This window comes from Mustelus asterias, chromosome 4, assembly GCF_964213995.1.
Source record: "Mustelus asterias chromosome 4, sMusAst1.hap1.1, whole genome shotgun sequence".
In the NCBI taxonomy this organism is placed as follows: Eukaryota; Metazoa; Chordata; class Chondrichthyes; order Carcharhiniformes; family Triakidae; genus Mustelus; species Mustelus asterias.
Window position 1 is genome coordinate 39,695,385 of NC_135804.1, and position 22,188 is coordinate 39,717,572.

The following is a 22,188-nucleotide window of genomic DNA, read 5'->3' on the forward strand; positions in this document are numbered from 1 at the left end:
TTAGTGATATAAAAATGATTTTTCAGACATTACGACAGCCATTTCTTTGAATTTTTATTGTGAAACAGCAGCTGACTCAAATAAAAACAGAACAAAATAAGAATTAGGAGCAAGAGTAGGCCTTTTGGCCCCTCAAACCAATACCATCACTCAGTAAGATCTGATTGTAGTCTCAACCCCACTTTTCCATCTGCTCCCCTTGGCTCTCTTACAGGTAAAAAACAATCTGGCTAACTCAGCCTTGAATAAGTTCAATGATCCAGCTTTTATTGTTCTCTGGCATAAGGAATTCCAAAGATTAACAACCCTTTGGGGCAAGAAGTTTCTCCTCATCCCCATCTTAAATGGCAGACCACTTATTTTTAATCTGTGCTCCCTAGTTCTAGATTCCCCCACAAGGAAAATCATCTCAGCACTTGTCAAGCCCCCATGAATCTGGCATGTTTCAACAATATTACCCCTCGTCCTTCTAAACCCCACTGAATATAGGCCTAGCCTGCTCAATCCCCTTGATATGTGTCCCCCTCATGACTTGCTTTCCTACCTTTGTACGGTCAGCAAATTTGGTTACAATACACTCAAATCCCTTCATCCAAGTAGACAAAATAGATCATAAATAGTTAAGGCCCTAGTACTGATCTCTGGTGTCACTCCATTCATTGCACTTTGCCAATCTGAAAAGGGCTAATTTATCTCACTCTCTCTGTTTCCTGTTACAGAACTAATCCACAATCCATGCTAATTTATTACCCTCAACACTAGGAGCTCTTAAGTGCAGTGACATTTTATGTGATGCCTTATCAAATGCCTTTTTAAAATCCAAAATAAACTATATATATATATATTGGTTCCCCTTCATCCATCCTGTCTCTATGAGAAAAACTTAGATCAGAACCTACTGTTTTCATAGAATCATAGAATCATAGAAACCCTACAGTGCAGAAGGAGGCCATTCGGCCCATCGAGTCTGCACCGACCACAATCCCACCCAGGCCCTATCCCCACATATTTACCCGCTAATCCTTCAAACCTACACATCTCAGGACTCGAAGGGGCAATTTTTAACCTGGCCAATCAACCTAACCCGCACATCTTTGGACTGTGGGAGGAAACCGGAGCACCCGGAGGAAACCCACGCAGACACGAGGAGAATGTGCAAACTCCACACAGTTTAAACTTAAATAAAGACAAATACATGGTATGAAGACAGAATTGGATTCAGTAGATTGGGAAAATAGGTTAAAAGGTAAAATGGTAGATAAGCAGTGACAGACACTTAAGTTATTTCATAACTTTCAATACATGTACACAACAACAGTGTAGCGACTGTTTATAGGCCTATAAACTCCTCCACCAGTGACTTCTTTCTATTTCTTACCTCAGTCTAAATTGATTCTACATCTTGATCTTGATTGTTCAGCTTTTGTTGCAATGCCGTTTTTTATTAACATTTCACTGAAACAGTGAAACTTGTGATGATACTGTGCCTTTAAGAAATATATGTATATCATGTTTCTTGTAAGGGGTATGTTTAGAATTCAGATCTGTTTTGCAAGATGCCGATTTGTCTATCTAAACCTTTAAATTGATAGCTGGGAGCACAGGAAACTTGTCATTGTAGACCTGGAGTATTTGTTTTCAGCTAAGCTAATGCATTTGTGTTTACTTGGGTCTCCCTTGGGAGTTTCAGAGTAGAGATTTAATTAGGTTAATTGACAAAGATAGAGTCATGTGCTCATTAGGAGGAACTAAGCTTGCAGGGAAAACATAGTTTCTCTTTCATTTTTAAAAGAAGCAGTTACCGTCTGATTCTGAAAGAAGCAAGATGTCTCTCTCTCTATCTCTCTAGAGGTCATCTGAAAGCTCCAAACCTGGCAACCTAAGTACAAGCAGATGGGCCTGTGTTTTGCTGACTAATTTTAAAGATGGAATTAGGTCTACAAGAAGAATATTCCTTGAATTGAAATTCATAGGGATAGGAAAGCAGTTAAGAATTAGGAACAAGGCTAGGCCTTTTGGTAGAGCACTAAAGTAGAGTAGACCTTTTAAGTAGAGCACTTAAAACGTAGAGATTTAAGTACACATATACATTAAGTAAATGTGTACTTAAACATCTTATCATTGTTAAATGTTAAATGTTAAGCTAATTCATTTGTTATAGTTAATGTTGTTAAACAAAACATGTTTTGATAAAAGCTCCCTAGTTTGTCAGTAGAACCACACCTGGAGTGGAACCTCATATCCTCATAATGCCAAAACAGCAAACTGTTGGCGTCTAGTCTGACTTCATAATATAATTTGGGGCTCCTGACCTGATATCCCAACAGACTTCATAACCTATCTGTTTCTTTATCTTAATAGGGTTATCCACCAACATTGAAGTAACCTTCTAAGGGCAGCAAGTGGAATGAATGCCGATCAGCTGCTTAAGGGACAAAGATATCAATTCATCACAATTCTTGGAAGAGGTTCAGTTGAAATCTTTGAGAGCATCCTTGATCGCTTATTAGCATGGGATCTTCTGAACTGGGAAGAATATGAACATGTGAAATCACCAGGACTTCTGTCTCGTTCCAGTCGTAATCTCCTTGATGTTGTAACATGTAAAGGGGCCAGAGCCTGTGAACTTTTTATTTTGGTGTTGGAAGATGTCATTAGCAGTTCACAACTGACTGATTTAATTCTGGGGAATTATATGCCTCCAGAAAAGACCGATGAGTCTTCAGAATTACTATCATCATTGGCATCCCAAACTCTTCAGAAACAAAGACCTGAGTTAGTGAGGAAACTACATGGACACATTGCAGCTGTGTTAGAACATCTGCATAGATCTGGTCATTTCTCAAAATATGAATGTGATGAGGTTCAGTTGCCAATATATACACCTTCCCAGCAGGTATATAAACTGAAAGAATTACCCATGTCACTATGTAAGGGTGGGTAAGGTGAGAAAATAAATATGAAGGCTTCAGAGTCTGATATTTGTAGTCTGGTGTTTTTTTTTTGTAAATCCAAATTTATAAAGAGTAGATTATACTCGCTGGGAAAATATATCCTTTTAAATTGTTCTCAGGCTGCATATCAGCTTTGAAAATAATAATTTAAATTGTCCTTAGAAGACACATGAGGAAGAATGTGATTTTATAGCCTGCCTGCTTACAGTTAATTTACAACCTCACACCAGATTTGGTCAACCCATGAGTAACATAAAATCATATCATGCGGCTGCTTATTGTATATTCTGATTATGTTGTGTTACCTAATTTAAGTTAATCATTGTACTTCTTTTTAGCATGGAGATCAAATATTTCTGTACAGATATCTTAGATTTGCCTTGTGTTTTTCTATCCTAACCCGACCTCTTCTCCAACCCTTGATCCTGTCGCCAAGATTGAGCTCCTTCAAGGATCCTCACTTCCTCCGTATTTTCTCCTCCATTTCATGTCCACTTGCATTAAATTCATAATCCAAAAAAGTTATCAATTTGTTATATCAACTCACCTACACCAATTTATTAACTGCCAACATTCCAACTTTTCCTATTTAGACCTATGCTTGCCGACATCATCCGCATGTTCCTAATATCCGGAATTGTCCTTTGTGCTTTACAATTTCAAAGTCTGTCCATTGTCTCCACTTACTGTCCCATGGAAATAATCTGAGAAACTAAATGTTTTTTAAAAAGATTGGGAAGGTTATCATGGAATATGACAGGTGCAACAGACCAAATGAACTCCTTTGGTGCTATAACCATTCTAATCATTAATTCATTTCTAAGAAGGCAAGCAGTCAGTTTAAAGGGAAATAGAAGCACTTAAGTAAAAGGGCAGTTAAAGAAGGAATGAGAGCACAATACTAAGGAGGCCATCTATAATTAAAAGTAAAGGAATGGCAAAGTCATGTAACGGTGTTTATCTCTCAAACTCTTTGCATCTCCGACTTGCACACTTCAAGGCTGCCACCTCGGGCTCGGTCCAGAGATATGGAATCCATGTATAGAAGTCATAGAAACCCTACAGTGCAGAAGGAGGCCATTCGGCCCATCGTTTCTGCACCGACCACAATCCCACCCAGGCCCTGCCCCCATATCCCTACATATTTACCTGCTAATCCCTCTAACCTACACATTTCAGGATTCTAAGGGGCAATTTTTTTAGCATGGCCAATCAACCTAACCCGCACATCTTTGGACTGTGGGAGGAAACCGGAGCACCCGGAGGAAACCCACGCAGACATGAGGAGAATGACCCAAGCCGAGAATCGAACCCAGGTCCCTGGAGCTGTGAAGCAGCAGTGCTAACCACTGTGCTACCGTGCCGCCACGGTATATAGCACAATCTCAAATTCGGCTTTCTCCCCACAGGTAATCTGTTACCAAGATCTATCCCGGCACTTTAAGCATGTTCCCTATGCTCCAAAATTCTTTTCAGTCCTTTTATAATCATGTAATTTGTTCAATGGTGGCCTCTCACCTTCCATAAATGCAATTCCTCCAAAGCCTTGTTGCCGCGCCCCTATGACTTCTGTCCTTGCCCAGCTTCATCTGGCTCCTACACCTTAATGGCATTGACTTGCTCTCAGATCTTTTTCCCCCAGTATCGCACAATTCTATCTCAACAATTTTGTCCATCTGTACATATCTCTGTGTACCTCCGCACATCACATGTCTGGGTTGAGCAACTTTACCCCTCCCTCTGCTCAGTCATTAGTAACTACACGTTGCAACTTTCTTCTCAGCAATTACAACATACATTCCTCAGTATTCAAAGGCTGCCTCATGATCCTTCATTTTGCCCACACACTTTGTCACAACAATCCTTCCACTTTTTTTTTCCTTCCTCACTCCTCATAACCCTTCTCCTTGATCAACAGCTCTGTAAAGGACTTTGACATATTTTTTAGGCAATTTTCTAGAACAGTGCAAAAGTTTATTGCTCCTGTGTATAAATACTAAACTGTTGAGATTTATTGGTATGATGTTAGATGATTAACATTTTGTTCAAATGAGTGGTTTAAAACGGCTTCTTCTGAAGCAGTCAGAAGTTTTTCTGTGTCATGTCACTATATAAATGCAAATCATTGCATTTTGTTATGTTAAAAATGTTGTGCTGCATAGTGGTTAGTACTGCTACACTGTGATGTTTACTCATTTGAAAACGTATTTGCATTCTACAATATCTGTTAGCTCACAAGATGCTCTTTTTTTTTTTGCTGTGTTTAATATTTCAATGCTAGGCACGAAAGCTGCTAGATCTCACTAATGCTAAGGGGGATGATACAGCTCAAGTCCTGTTAGACTACATTGAATCTGAACCTAGACCCATCAAACCCGCCCTTGGTAAGAAATATCTCCAGCTTCTTCAAATTGATTCTGTCACTGCTGCACTTGTACTGTAACACTGTTTAGGAGAGTTTCTTGCTTAGTGAGCTAGTAGCATTAAACTTCACTGCTTTCTAATTCTGGAAACATAGAGCACTTAAAACGTAGAGATTTAAGTACACATATACATTAAGAAAATGTGTACTTAAATCACATGCAGGGCTCTGCTAACTGGGATGAGCAATTGCTAATGCCATTTCTAATATGTGACTGTGACAAAGATAAACTTTCCCCCCTTGACCTTTTTGACCTGTCTGCAGCCTTTTAAGCATTTAGCCACCTCATCCTTCCCATTGTTGTCCACTGGAATGGGACTGCTGTCACCTGCCTCCATTGTTATCCATCCAGTCAAACCCAGTGTATCACTGGTAATGGTTTCTCTAATTGTTCCCACACTGTTGCCTCTGGTAATACCCAAGGATCCAGCCATAGTCCTCTCCTGTTGCTCATCTACAGGCTGACCCTCAGCGATCATCACTGGAAAGCACAGGGTTAGTTTGCACATGTATGCTGATGACACTCAGCTGTATCTCGCCACCCCTATTCCCAATCCTGCACTGTGGCTAAATTATCAGACTATTTGTCTGACATCCAGTGCTAAGTGAGCAAAGTCTTCCTGAAGCTATGGTTTTCAGTCACAACTCCAAACTCTTCCCTAGTTACCAAATCCATTTCTCTCCCTGACCACAGTCTGTGACTAAGCCAGACTGTTTGCAACTTTGGTGCCACACTTGGCCAAGGAATGAGCTTCTGACCACACATTTGTGCCTTCACTAAGACGGCCTGTTTCCACCTTTGTAACATCACCTGACTTTTCCCCGGTTCATCTCAACTTCTGCTGAAATCCTAATTTGTGCCTTTTTTACCTCTAGATGTGACTATTCCATCATGTTCCTTGCTGGATTACTGAATTCTACCCTCCATCAACTTGACATCATCCAAACCTATGCTGCCCATGTGTTAAACTCACACCAAATCCTGTATTCCCCTTTCACCCCTGTGCTCGCTGATCTACATTGCAAAGTCGTGATCGTACAATTCTCATTCTTATTTTCAAATCCCTTCACGCTTTATCCCTCCCTAATCCTGTAATCTCCTCCAGCACCACAAACCTCCCAAGAGGTTCATCTAATTTTGGCTCCAATTTTAATTGCTCCATCATTGCTGGTTCTATGTTTCATAGGATCCTACAGTGCAGAAGGAGGCACTCGGCCCATCGAGTCTGCACCGACCACAATCCCACCCAGGCCCCGTCCCACAACCCAATGCATTTATCCCAGCCAGTCCCCCTGACACTAAGGGGCAATTTAGCATGGCCAATCCACCTAACATCTTTGGACCGTGGGAGGAAATCCACGCTGACATGGGGAGAATGTGCAAACTCCACACAGACAGTGACCCAAGCTGGGAATCGAACCCGGGTCCGTGGTGCTGTGAGGCAGCAGTGCTAACCACTGTGCCACCGTGCCATCCTGGGCCCAAACTCTGGAACTCTTATCATATACCTCTCTGCCTCTCTAATTCACTTTCCTCCTTTTATTATGCTCCTCAAAATCTATCTCTTTGACCAAGGTTTTAGTCATTTGACAAGGTATCTCCTTGTGCTGCTTAGTGTCATATTTTGTTTTAAAATGCCCCAGTGAAGCACCTTGTGACTTCTTTACAGTAGATTGTTATATAAGTGTGAGTTGTTCATATAAGTGAAAATGCAGAATGTCCTGCAATATCTTTAATAAGATAAAAATTACAAAGATGACTTAGCAGCTCACCCAGGAAGCTTGGTTTTGGATCAGTTGCAGGGAAACTACAGCAGATAACAAAGTACAAAATGGCTGAAATTAGTTCCTTGTGGTCTTGTATCCAAAGTGGATCTTTGAAAAGCTGTACACACACATTTTGTATCATTGCAAGGGAAAAAAACACATTGTGGCGATGCAAGATGTACAACTTAATTGCTCTAAATGAAACATTTATGTTTAGAGTTAACTTATCTCTTGTGGTGTTGCACACTCTGGCAGTTGAGATATGCCACATAGTTATAATGCTTAGCTACTGGCCTGGTCTGTTCCTTAATGTCACCGCTCGGGTACTTTGTCAAGAACTGGTAATGAAATGATTGTTACTTGATCTCTGCACACACCAGCGTCATGCCACCCTGTCATAGTTAAATTTGATAAAAAGGTGTGTGGGTATGAACCCACATCTCCGGAGGATTTTCAGGGCTGAACCCTCCCCCACTTTGCTGACTTGGCCCACAGCCATTCATTGGCCATGGGGCTGTTAATTAGCTCAGAGTGAGACTTCTGCTCCCATCTGGGGAGTAATTCTTTCCCCCGAGAGCTGCCAGCAGCTCTGTGATCCAGCAGTATCACCATGAGTTGTGACCACTGCTGGGACTGCATCCAGCCCCAGTGGCAATCGTCGATAAAGCCAGATGTGAAGGTAAGTCGGGAGAAGTGCTGCTAGGGCTAGGCTGGCAGCTGGGGTTACTGGAGTGGAGGCTGAGGTGGATAGAGCAGGAAGGGAAAGGAAACATGAGGTGGGAAGATCTTGGGAGGTGGGGGGGGGGGGGGTCTGTAATGGGCATGGGGGTAGGCCTGCGAGGGGCACATGGGGCTTGTAAAGGAGGTACTCCCCTTGCCCAGCCACTTGCCTGAGCAGTTGAAACTGCCAGACTGTGATGACGTTGGCCTCTACTGCTGCAGGTTAAATCCCAGCGGTGGTGGGAGCAGGCCCTTAGTTGGTCCATGGGCGGCGAGTGTGCCTCCCAATGCCTCTCCTATTGACAGTAAGATTGCAGCAGAGATGGATAGTTATGTGCTGGGAATGGTGCCCATAGCATGGCATCCTATTTCATGGCCCTTCCCATCTGCCAACACGCCTTGGGTGGCCGTAAAATCCAGCCCCTCATTTCTGTGTGTTCTGTTGCAATCCGTTTGTAATGCTGATTGTATCAGGGTCAGAATAAGGGATTGGCCATTTAGTAGTGAAGTGAGGAGAAACCTTTACACTCAAAGGGTTTTTAACCTTTGGAATTCTCAGACCACAGAGAGTTATGAATGCTCAGTCATTGAATATATTCAAGGTACAGGTCAGCGGCTGTTTAGGTACCGTGAGAGGTGGCTGTTGCTGGGGCACCCTCACAGGAGAGGGTTAAAAATAATCAGGCCCTGGTGATTGGAAAGGTAACACCTTCAGCAACGGCACAGAGGCCATAGGGAGGCTCCTTCCTTGGATCACGTAGCCTCCAGATGCAATGGTATTTCTCCCCTCACTCCTGCTGCCAAGAAGCTGCTAGAAGGCCATCTCCATGCAGCTGGTAAACCCACCACATGAGGGGTGGTGGGGGGCCGCTCCGCCACCATCACAATGCCTCTCGTCAGCAGGCAGCAGAGCTGCTAGTATTTCTGCCGCTGGTAAAATGGCTCACATCTGGACTGTGGGAGTCCCAATGGAGCTCCCCAGTATTTTACTGGAACCCCTTCCACATAGAACCTTCTTGTCTGCCATGTTAGGGCTGATAAAATCTTGACCTTGTTCCCTGAGATGAAAACTGCTGGAAATACTTGGTAAATGCAGCATCTGTGGAGAGAGACAGAGTCAATGTTTCAAATCACATTGACCCTTCATTGCAACCAAGGAAAGGTAGGAATGGAAAAGGTTTTGTGCAAGTATAAGGGGGCGGGGAATGAGGAGCAAAGGGACGATCTGTGATAGGGTGGAGGGAAGGAGATATCACAAGACAAAAAGCTTCATGGTAGAAAAACCAAAGGGAGTCCTAGGTAAAGAAACAAAAGATGGCCAGAATTTTACTGTCTCGCCTGCCACGAGAATCAGATCGGGCGAGGGCGGACCATGGAACGGTCTGTTGACCTCGGGAGGGATTTTACGGTTTTGGGACAAGCGAGGCCATTAAATCCCACCCGCTGTGTCTAGATGAGGTGCGAATGGCTGGATAGCAGCTTTCCAAATGCAAATTGAAAGAATAAAGTCCAAAGATGTGCAGGTTAGGTTGATTGGCCATGCTGAACTGACCTTGGTGTCAGCAGGAATTAGCAGGGTGTGAGGGTTACGGGAATAGGGCCTGGGTGGGATTGTGGTTGGTACAGACTCAATGGACTGCATGGCCTCCTTCTGTACTGCAGGGATTCTATGATCTTCTATGAAAGAACAAAATGAGTAAAAATTGAAACAGCAAAAAAAAAGAAAAAGCTGGAAGCAGAAGTTAACTCAGTGTTGAGTCCAAAAGGCTCTAGAGTGTTGAGAAGAAAGATGAGGTGCTGTTCTTTGAGCCTGCATTGAACTTCATTTGAACTCTGTAGCTGGTCAAGGACAGAGAGGTCAGAGTGGGAGCAAGGTAGAAAATTGAAATAACAAGTGACAGGGAGCTCAGGGTCATATTTGCAGACTGAACAAAGATGTTCTCTAAAGCAGTCCCAGCCTGAATTTAGGTGTCTCAGTGTGAAGTCTGAGAGATGATTTTACAGTGATGTAAGGTCGTTAAGAAAATAAATAAATTATTTGTCACATTACTTTAAATTGCGAATAGAACAATGAGAATCTCTTTCTGCAAATATGTCCCTGCCTCAAATAACATGGATCACTACATGGCATGTGGGAGGGACATGAGTATATTGCATACTTTTAAACTCCCCTCAAGTATGCATCAATCCCATCCCCTGTCGCTGGTCAAGTACTTTCTTATATTAGATCTCCTGTTTAAAAATAAATTACCTAATACTCCTTAAAAACAAAAGGAATAATTGTCCAAAATTAGAAATCTCAGGTCATTACTTTTGGTATAATTCCCAAGATATTTTCAGAATTCGGTAGGAATTACTTGTGAAGGTGATGAAGGGGTCACTCACTTATTTATAGTTGATGTTGATTACATGCTGCTAAGACAGTGTACAAAGTTTGCAGTGAACTCTGTGCCTTTTATATATTTTGCTCTCTTTTAGGTAACATCTGCTTGAAGTATCAGGAAAAGTTGAGTTCCACATTGGCTGCTCAGTCCCGATTTCTAACAAGCTATGCAGGAACTGAAAATATGTGCCTGGAGGATATTTATGTGGATTGTGTCTTGGAAATACCCAGTACTGCTGCTGAAACTGGTTGCCTGTCTTTCCTTATTGGACTGGAAGACATCTTTGGACCAGATGGAGTATCAAATAAAGATGCAGACACTGTGTTAATCACTGGAGAAGCAGGAAGTGGGAAAAGCACTTCACTACAGCAAATTCAACAATTATGGGCAACAAAACGAGCATTCCAGGACTTCGCCTTTGTATTTGCTTTCAGTTGCAGAAGGTTAAACTTCATTGATAAACCCATTTCACTTAAGATGTTATTGTTTGAATACTGCTGCTGGCCTGATGATCACCAGGATGAGGTGTTCCAATACATCCTGGACCACCCTGAAGAGATCATGTTCATACTTGATGGGTTTGATGAATTTAAACTCCAATTTACTGATGAAGAAAAACTCTGTTCTCCCACCAAGCCCACCACGGCCCTGAATCTGATTTTTAATCTGCTCCAAGGAAACTTGATGAAAAACACTAAAAAGGTCATGACCAGCCGTCCAAGTGCAATAACTGCCAATTTAAGAAAATATCTGCAAAAAGAGGTCAATTTAAAAGGATTCTCGCGGGAGGGAATTGAAACGTTCATAAAGAAATGTCACAGCAATGCATCGAGTGCGGAGAATATTTTAGATTTTGTCAAGGCGAACTCGGCCCTTCATGGGCTTTGCCATGTGCCTTTCTTCTGTTGGATCGTGTCAAAGTGCCATGAGCAGTTAATGCAGAATGGCAGTGATTTCGCTCACACTATCACTGATGTTTATCTGCTGATTTTGGAACATTTTTTATTGCATTTTACGCACAGCAATGAAGGAATTAATGAAGTTCTATTGAGCCATGTCGTGACTATCCTCCACCTTAGCAAGTTAGCACTGGATGGTTTATCCTCTTGCTGTTACATATTCTCAGCTGTACAGCTGCAGGAGGCTGAAGTATCTGAAGAGGACATTTCTTTAGGCTTCCTCGTACATAGCCATAGTTTTTCACGTGCACATTGTGTAGGTAATAATAGGAATTATGAGTTTCTTCACATCACTATCCAGTGTTTCTTTGCTGCGCTGTATATTACTTTAAATGATAATATGGAACAATCTACTCTTTGCTCATTATTCAAACACAAACAGAGAAAAACATCTCCGTGCATGTTGCCAGCATCATGTGTTAAAGGTTGGCCATTTTACTGCCACCAGTCTGGTGACCAGCATGAAAGGAAAAGTGAGGCTATGTTACAGGAGGCGGAGAGGTCAAATCTCCAAATAACAGCAAGCTTTGTCTCTGGGCTTTTGTCTGGAAGGCACAGGAACCTGATGGGGAAAACCTCTCTCATCCAGATGCGATCCAAGAAGTACAAACTGGTTAAAAAATGCTTAGCAAAGATCATACAGAAACATTTCCTCTCTATACCACCAGCTGTTGGTGGAGAGAAGAAAAGCATGCATGCTTTGCCAGAATTTGTATGGTGGATCAAATGCATTTATGAAATGCAGGACAGTGACTTGGCCAAACAAGCTGTTAGTAAATTGGACGTGGATCACTTGAAGTTGACCTATTGTGGAATCGGGCCAGTTGAGTGCACTGCTCTTGCTTACGTCCTCAAACATTTGAAAAATCCCGTGGGATTACAGTTGGATTACAACTCAGTCGGTGATTTGGGAATTGAACAGCTCCTTCCCTGCTTGGACATTTGCCAATCTATTTAGTAAGTACTTTCAATTGGAATTTACAGTCACCAATATTGGTGGATGAATGCTTAACACGTTTGCATTACATTCCTTTATCTGCTGTTTGAAATCTCTAATTAATGGCACTAGTTATTTGCTGCTAGTTACTGTCATCCATACACAATTAAGATATCTAAAGGAAGGTTTTGGTTCCAAAGTCATAGGTTTGTTATTAAAATAGAAGACAGGAATACTGTCGGACCGTGAATGTATTTTTCCTCTAATATTGGAAATGAGTCATTTCTACGTTGATTTGGGAGCATAACAGAGATGGGTGGAAGGGAAAATGAATCGAAATTAATTTGACTAATGCCTTGCAAAGGTGAAAAGTTTTTAATAAATGGACTTGAGTATAATAAGTTCTTAATTTAGTGAGATTATAGTGGTAGCTTTTGTTTTTTTTAGCCCTGTTGAGCCTGATAAGAAATATCACTTAAAGTGCAGAACTTGAATATTGCTGAAAACATGTTATTGAAGCTTTTCATTTTGCACTCATCAGGACAAATGCAAAAATGCCAAATTTCAAACAATCTCAAAGATTTCTGCCACAGGAGAAAAGGGTGCTGATTGGCTGAAGCATTATCATGGGGGGAAGCAATGGGGAACAATAGGCTCCCCACAGTCCTCATAGAATCCCCACAGTGCAGAAGGAGGCCATTCGGCCCATCGAGTCTGCGCTGACAACAATCCCACCCAGGCCCTATCCCGTAACCCCACATATTCACCCTGCTAATCCCACTAACCTACGCATCCCGGGACACTAAGGGGCAATTTACATTGCCAATCTCTCTAACCAGCACACCTTTGAACTATGGGAGGAAACCGGAGCACCCAGAGGAAACCCACACAGACATGGGGAGAACATGCAAACTCCACACAGACAGTGACCCAAGGCCGCGAATCGAATCCAGGCCCCTGGAGCTGTGAGGCAACAGTGCTAACCACTGTGCCACCGTGCCGCCCCACGTCCTGGGTAATTCACAAGAGATACAAGGTTTGCTCATATTCTTTTCATTTGCAGAGAATGGGTTGCACTGTATGACTGTACGTTACGTCTAATGAGCATAAATGACACATGTTACAAGCTCAGCTGTTTATCTTAAATTGGTTGTTAGTGTATCTATTAGCAGAATCGGGATTGATCAACAAGTGCTGCCCAGTGGACATTTTCTTTTTAATTTTGGAAGTGTGGGCTGGTTGAGTATGGTCTGTACTCTGCCTATTATGAACTATCAAAGGAACATGAAGAAAGGGTTAATAATCATACAAGTTTAAAAATCACATAAGCTGCTAGGAGAAAATAAATCTTTATAAAAGTCTTCCCAGATAAGCACCGATGCCATTAGTCTGAGAGAATTCATTAAATCAGACCCTGCAACTGGAAAAAAGGAATGATAACCACATACAGACACAAGCTGGGGCAGTGATAACTTGTAACAATGATGCATTAGGTCAGTTAACATGACTAAGTCTTCACACTGATTGGATATTATAATTAAGCAAGCGTGAGGTTATTGTGATTGGTTTTAATATCTGAATGATGTAACCTTAATCAATAACTCTGAGTGGATAGAGATAACTCCTATACCTTGATTGGTACATGCTAATTACCTGTAATTGAATTTGAAACTATAACTGCTTGTGTGGTCCTGAATTCTGGGCTCTGGCTAGTTACAAACTGTGACCTGGGACTTTCTAGGGACCTAGTGAAAGCCTGATAAAAACAGCTGTTTAAGAGAACTCTGTGACTTGGTTTGGTTACTTGAAGGGTAAAGTTGTGATCAATTAAAAGGCTGACATCAAAGCCCGCAACACGTGCCGCTTGAATCAATCAGCCAAACACTGGGGCGTGTGGCTTTCATACCTGCATCATATTGGTACTGAAATTCACACAAGGGTTATGCAATTTTGTGGTAGGCAGCAGATCTTTTTGGACTGACAGATTAACCCTCTTGTTAGTGGAAAATTCAAGTCATGTAGCCAGTATATAATAGCAGCAAGAAATGGCTTGCTTGGCATAGAATCATAGAATACCTACAATGCAGAAAGAGGCCATTCGGGCCATCAAGTCTGCACCGATAACAATCTCACCCAGGCCCTATCCTTGTAACTCCATGAAATGCCCTTGACACTGAGGGGAAATCCCAGCCAGACCTGTTCTCTGTAACAACAAGTATATACCCTGCTAATCCCCCTAATTTACACATCTTGGGACACTAAGGGGCAATTTAGCATGGCCAATCCACCTAACCTGCAGATCTTTGGAATGTAGGAGGAAACCGGAGCGCCCGGAGGAAACCCACGCAGACACGGGGAGAATGTGCAAGCTCCACACAGGCAGTCACCCATGGCCGGAATTGAACCCAGGTCCTTGGAGCTGTGAGGCAGCAGTGCTAACCTCAAATAAACTATTGTAAACTATAATAACCGTAAATAAACTATTTAAGATATTTAGTCGTGTTTATAACATGGCTCATTTACGCTTGCTACATGCGACTAACATTCATACACAGGGACCCGTTCTCTGCATGCAAAAGGAATATTTTCATGTCTTGTGCCTTTTTTGAATTATTCAGGAGCTTGAACAGCCCATAGTTCTCTATTGCTTTCTCTATGGCAAAGTCTTGGCCAATCAGAGTTGACTTGTCAACAAATCAGCACCTTTTTCCCCGTGGTATGAATTGTTGTGACCATTTGAAATTTGGCATTTTTGGCATGGGGTGAATAAGATTATGGAGTTGAATGTATGGCTGAAAGATTGGGGTGGGAAAAATGGGTTTTGATTCATGAGAGACTGTCACCGCTACTGGGGAAGGTAGGAACTGTACTGTTGGAAGGATCTTCATCTGAACTATCCTATGACCAATGTTCTGGCGAGTTATACAATGAGGGTGGTAGGGAGGGCTTCAGATTAAAGAATGAGGGTGGGGGATCACTTAAGGGAGACATAGTAAAAATTAAGAAAGGCGAACATGCAACAGGGCAAGATACTGACATGTGTAAAGACAACCAGCGTGTGGCAGGCTAACCAAATCCCAAAGATTAAACTCGGCAAGCTATCACAATAATTTTCAATTTGTATTTTATTACGAGAAGATATGTGTGCTAAAGTCATGAATCCCAAATTCCAATAACACCTTTGGAGATTTTAAAAATAAATTAAAACATTTATTAACAAAATAGAACTTAAGCACACAAGATATCATTTACAAAGTTAAAAATTAGTCTTACAGAACATTTCCCCAACAGATTCTTACTTGGTTAAACTCACAAATAAACAGTCATTTTTGGCAACAGTCCTTATAGATCTTTATTCTATAAAATTCCAGTAATCTTAGCACAAGGCACAACCCCCACTTGCTGTAGGGGAAATATTTCACAGGACTTCTCTCTCATTCTCTCTCACCTGACTGTGGCAATCCAAGGCTTTGAACAAAACCATGTTTTCTGTAACAAACAGACACTTCTCTCGGGTGGCTGAAGACTGTTTCACTTTGCTTCTTTTCACAGTGTTGTCCCAGCACAGCACACTGCAGGATTTTACATGGCCACTCCCCCAACACAGTTCCCAACCTTTCCTCAAATATGTTTTCTTTCCTTCATCTTTAAAACAAAATATCTCTCTGAACTTAACCATCTTCAAAATATAAAATTTTTTCATGTTCTCTATTGTCCCCACTCTTGGGTTAAATAAAACGTGATAACCTTTCTCAAGTTTAATTATGCCTTTCCTGAAGTTGTAAAATGTTTTGGTCCCCTTTTAAATTCACCAGCTAAAAATCCAAATCCTTACTTGTCTCCTAATACAAATTTCTACCCATGGTGTGTTTACTTGTAGAATATCCAAGTTGATTCTATTCACTTCAAACACCTGCTTTTCACAGCTAGCCCCTTTTGATGGTCTCAGTTCCATAGACACTTGGTCCCCAGCTTAATTAAATAAGTCACACACATTGAATTTCCACACACCAACGCAATATCCTGAAAGATAATAGCATTTTCATCACAGAGTACACCAGTGGACAAGGCCAGCATTTTCAAGAATGGTAAAAAGTCAGAATTAAAGGCTCGGTATCTGAATGTGTGCAGTATTTGCAATAAACGGGATGAATTGATAGCACAAAAAGAAATAAATATATATGAGCTGATAACCATTTCAGAATTGTGGATGCACGATGACCAAGGCTGGTACCTATACATTCAATGATTTGTGACATTTTGGAGGACAGGAAGCTAGGAAAGGTAATGGGGTAGCTCTGTTAATTATTGGTGACAGTAGTACAGTAGTGAGAGATGACCTTAGTTCAGAATCATTTTGGACAGAGACAAGCAATAGCAAAAGCTTGTGGTTGTAGTTTGTAGGCCCCCTGACAGTAGCTACACTGTAGAGTAGGATAGAGGAAGAAACAATGGGGGTTTGTAAGAGGGGAATTGCAATAATCATAAGTTCTGTTAATCTTCATATAGACAGGATGAATCATATTGGCACAGGTAGCCTGTAGAATGCGTTCATAGATGGTTCACGGGGAAATTTCTTTGAGCAATATGTTCTAGTCCAAAACAACAAGCGGGCTATTTTAGGCCTGGTCATGTACAATAATGTGGAGATGCCGGCGTTGGACTGGGGTAAACACAGTAAGAAGTTTAACAACACCAGGTTAAAGTCCAACAGGTTTATTTGGTAGCAAAAGCCTTTTGCTACCAAAGGTGGCTTTTGCTACCAAATAAACCTGTTGGACTTTAACCTGGTGTTGTTAAACTTCTTACAATGTACAATGAGACAGGATTAATTAATCACATCATAGTAAGGGAGCCTGTAGGCAACAGTGATCATAACATGATAAAATTTCACATTCAGTTTGACGGTGAGAAATGTGAGTCCAACATTAGTGTCTTAAATTTAAATAAAGGAATTAGAAGGATATGAGAACAGAGTTGTCTAAAGTGAACCAGGAAATTAGGTTCAAAGGTAGGGCAGTGAAGAAATACTGGTAGACGTTTAAGGAGATATTCCATAACTCTCAAGCAAAGATATATCCTATGAAAGAAACAACACATGAGAAGTTTACACCATCAGTGGCTAACTAAGGAGGTTATGATGTGGAGATGCTGGTGTTGGACTGGGGTGGGCACAGTAAGAAGTCTCACAACATCAAGTTAGAGTCCAACAGGTTTATTTGGAATCACGAACTTTCGGAGCGCTGCTCCTTCATCAGGTGAGTGAGACTTCTTACGAAGGAGGTTATGGACAATATCAAATAGAGTCAACATGCTTTTATGAAATGGAAGTCATGTTTATTAGAATTATTTGAGGAAATAACACGCAATGTAAATAAAGGAGAATCTGTAAATGCGTTATGCTTTGGTTCCATAAGGTATTCAACAAGATGCCATATCAAAGTTTTCTTCACAAAATAAGAGGGGGCAACATGTTAATATTTATACAGGTATGGTTAGCTAACTGGAAGCTAAAAGGAATAAATGGGTCATCTTGGGATTGACAAGCCGTTACTAGTGGACTAACACAGGAAAAGTTCTGCATCCTCAACTATTTACAATCAATGTTAATGATTTGGGTGAAGGGACTGAATATATGATTGCTAAATTTGCTGATAACACAAAGGAATGTAAGTTATCAAGAGGACATAAGGAATCAAGAGAGAGATTTAGATGGGTTAAGAGAATGGGCAAAAAAATTCACAGATTGTTTTGTTGATTCATTTTATTGCATGTGGGCATTGCTGGCTAGGCCAGCATAAATTGCCCTTCCCTAATTGTCCTGGAAGCAGCCACGTAAATTTGTGGTAATTCTTGGATTTGAATAAGCCGAAATTTAATTATTGCATGTCTTTTTTCAGATTAATATTTGCAATTACTTTAAGGACTATGCAAAATTTTATTGATGAATATTATTTGTGTTAATTGATGTTGAATCATTGAATGGTCTTCTCTTGCAAATTGTGTACTTGTGACTGTGTTTCACCAATTGTCAAAAACTTATAAAATCTGCTTAAGGTTAAAGACTGCACACAATTTTCCATGCAAGAGAATAAATGAACTTTAAAAAAACTAAAAACAAGTTAAGGCCTTATCCAGCAAAACTAGCATGGAACATTTAATGTCAGGACACAGTTTCCTTGCTTCATTCTTGTGTTTTGTTTTTAAAAATAGGCCATTCTGGGACCGCCAGAATGTTTTCGATTTCTGGCTTAATATTAAGTTTGAAACGTCTAACTACACACAATGCAGTACTTACATTATACACTAAGTGGAGCAAAATACTATTTTAACAGCTGCGTCAGTGAATTAGGATCACATACAGCGTACCATTGTAATAGAATTTGCTGGCATGCCAAACTAAGATTGAGAGCTTCTTTTTGAGTTTTGATGATTGATCAGAAACAAAACGATTGATAATTTTATCAACATGCAAGCGAAGAAAGTCTAAATTGGAGAAAAGAGCTTTTTACTAGCGTAGGCCCACCCTACTACTCACAAACTATCTACGTATTTGAACAGAATCAAATAACAAATTTCTTTTAGTCATATGTTTTGGAGATATTCATTCCAGATGGATAATGTTCTTGAGCATGGATAGTCGTGGCTACAGAGAATTTGAGATGCCACCCAACGATGCAGTTTCCTGAAAGATTTAGCAGTCAGACCTCTGGTCAGTCTTATTCCAACAACCCTGCTTGAAGTGACCAATTTAGAAAACAATATTAGATTTATGGTATTTTACCAGTGGTTTGAACACCATTATTGTAATTAGATGTTACAGTGGCTGGCACAGTGGTTAGCGCTGCTGCCTCACGGCACCAGGAATCTGGCTTCGATTCCCAACATGGGTCACTGTCTGTGCGGAGTCTGCACGTGTCTGTGTGGGTTTCCTCCGGGTGCTCTGGTTTCCCCCCACAGTCTGGAAGACGTACTGGTTAGGTGCATTGGCCATGCTGAATTCTCCCTCCGTGTACCCGAACAGGCGCCGGAGTGTGGGAGGTGGGGGATTTTCACAGTATCTTCATTACGGGTGTTAATGTAAGCGTACTTGTGATTAATAAATAAACTTTAAACATTTCCAATCAAAAAAATGCAATGGAATAAATGTCTTAAAATGGAGTTGTATTGATTCTTTCAGTTTTTATTTATGTTGATTATGGTGTGTAACCAATTTTATGTTTACATCTTGCAGCCTCCGGGGAAATAACATTTCTGACCAAGGAGTCTCCAAACTGGTTGACCGAGCCCTTGACAGCTGTAATTTACAAAAGATTGCGTAAGAACAATTTTACTGGTTGTTTCTCTTGACATGGTACTGATATCTGCAACTGTTGAAAAATTACTGACACAAATAACAAAATATATAATATATTGTAAGGATGTAGATGTAAGAAAATAAAAGAGAAGATGATATGGAGTTGCGCATATAGACTTGTTTATTTATACTTGTGGCCTTAATTCTAGCACAGCCATTTGTAAAGAGCTGGAAATGTGGACCAGGCAAGTCTGAAATTTGGAGAGATGGCGCATAATCTATATCAAGGGTTAGGCAAGACATGCCTCATTTCCTTTTCCATTATCATCCACCGTCCCAACTCCCCAACAGCACCTCACGCCCCTAGTGGTTGCACCTCTGTTTCCTCCTTATTTCAGATGGTTTCCAATTCAGATGCAACATGAATTTTCATGTCTGTATCAAATATGTGAAGTGTAATAGTCTGACTGGATAGTAAAGTGGATTCAGGGCAAATGCATTAACTGCTCAAATTCCTATGTTTTTTTTGAAGATTGTTCCATAACAATTTAACTGATGCGTGCGCCCAGAATTTTGCAAAGCTTCTTAAACATAAGGACAACTTTCTCGCATTAAGGTAAGATCAATGTTTCCAGGAGGGTTCAATAAAGGAAGCGATTAGAGATTAAAGATCTGAAATTACAATCTAGGTTTAAATTAGATGAATCGCCCCAAAGTGGATTTGAATTTGTAGCCCATGCACCAAGTTCTACTTTCAATTCCATTAGGCTGGAGCAGCTGAATCCACCACTCACCATCTCTATCCCCCATTAAGGGTATGTGTGCATTATACATACCCTATAAAGCCTCAACAAAATTGTTTCCAGCTATAAACTGGCATATCTTCCTTTTAAGGTCCTTGGGAAGGATCCTGAAGGTTCACACACACAGGCAATAGTTCCCAGTGGATTGATTTCCTCATACAGGCAAACGTATCACAAGATATATGATTTTGAAGTAAAATTGAGCTTGGTTTGTGATTTCAGGGGAGGGCTTTGAAATGTCAGAATCTCTGCTATGACATAGAAGGCTGGTTTCTGCTGCTGTAACTAAGTAAGTTAATATATAGTAAAGCATTGTTCAAAGGAATTACTCACCATACAACTGTCTTCTGATACAAACATTTTGTTTCTCCACCAACCGCGCGCTACCTTGCTCACTGTTGCATGTCAATTAAAAACATTTAAAAACATTAAGGCTTAAAGAAGGACAAGAGAAAATGAAAAAGTATCTGTTGAAATCCAGCACCTCACTTCAGCCTATGTGGAGTAAGTGAATGCCTTTAAAAAGCATCCTGAATCATAGAAGAATCATAGAATTCCTACAGTGCAGAAGGAGGCCATTCGGCCCATCGAATCTGCACTGACCACAATCCCACCCAGCCCCTATCCCAGTAGCTCCACGTATTTACCCTGCTAGTCCCCCTGACACTAAATGGCAATTTAGTATGGCCAATCAACCTGACCCGCCCATCTTTGGAATGTGGGAGGAAACCAGAGCACCCGGAGGAAACCCACGCAGACACGGGGTGAACGTGCAAATTCCACATAGACAGTGACCCAAGCCGAGAATAAAACCCAGGTCCCCGGCACTCTGAGGCAGCAGTGCTAACCAGTGTGCCACGGTGCCGCCCAGAATGCTAAAGCTAAACCTGGCCCGAGCTCGCAAAAACTCTTCATCCTTTTATGAAAATAGGCACACCTTTTTGATTTGATTCTAAGTCTAGTAAAGCCAGTTGTGTATTCTTTTGCCTGTTTAGAGATCCAGTCCATCTCTCCTTTCTCTGAAACATGAATATAACGAGCCTAATTGACCCTTGATTACTTATTTCAATGTTGCGTACGGGCTGCTAATTTAAAGTTAAAGTTTTTTTTATTAGGCACAAATTGGGCTTACATTGACATGGCAATTTTTAATCGACATGCAACAGTGTGCAAGGTGGTGCGGTGGTGGAGAAATAAAATATTAGTATCAAAAGAGAGGTTTGCATGGTGATTTGGTGCTGCCCATATTATGGGGATGCCCCCTCCAGCCAAATATACCTGGTGGGGCGCGTAAAACATAGCCCCTTATCTCTGTAATCTCGTCTAGCCCCACAGACCTCTTTTAATTTTGGCTTCTTGCACATCCCTGATTTTAATCTCTCCACAATTGATGGCCATGCTTTGAGCTACCCATGCCCTAAACTCTGGAATTCACTCTTTAAACCCTTCTGCCAACTCTTCTTTCTTTCCTTCTTTAAGACACTCCTTTTAATTCTACCCCTTTGACCAAACTTTTGGTCATCTCTTTTAGTTTCTGTTTCCGTATCAAATTTTGTCTCATAATTCTTCTATGAAGTAGGTTTACTATGTTAAAGGCAGGATATAAATACAAGCTGGTGTCTTGCAGCATTGTTGGATTTGGGTCATGATGGTGGTAGGTTTACCAGAACTGATGTCAGAATCTGTGTTCAGGAGATTAAAAATCAGTTTGGATCCTGGTCCTGATTCCGAACCCAACATCCACAAGAGGTGTTTTGGGTGGACTTGGGATCTTCCTGCTGTATGTGTAGGACTTAGTGAAAGTTTTTTTGTAAATTATTATGCAGTTTGAGCTTTTGTGAAGAGCTTTGACTTGTTAGAGATTCAATAAGCCATGAATAAGGTTTATGAACACTTTCAATCTATATTGGTTTATGTTTGAATAAAACAGCAGCAATGATTTTAG

The 22,188-nt window shown here is 41.0% G+C and overlaps 1 protein-coding gene across 2 annotated transcripts in view; it reads left to right on the forward strand.

Moving 5' to 3' along the window:
• The window catches only part of nod2 (nucleotide-binding oligomerization domain containing 2), a 50,909-nt gene that overhangs the window by 13,218 nt on the left and 15,503 nt on the right, over window positions 1-22,188 (forward strand). For both annotated transcript variants that reach the window (XM_078210871.1, XM_078210872.1), the window contains exons 2-6: window positions 2,362-2,896; window positions 5,236-5,338; window positions 10,342-12,163; window positions 19,378-19,461; window positions 19,973-20,056. In XM_078210871.1, coding sequence (XP_078066997.1) covers window positions 2,408-2,896; window positions 5,236-5,338; window positions 10,342-12,163; window positions 19,378-19,461; window positions 19,973-20,056 — 2,582 coding nt within the window. In that variant the 5' untranslated portion in view covers window positions 2,362-2,407. The remainder of the gene's footprint in view (window positions 1-2,361; window positions 2,897-5,235; window positions 5,339-10,341; window positions 12,164-19,377; window positions 19,462-19,972; window positions 20,057-22,188) is intronic.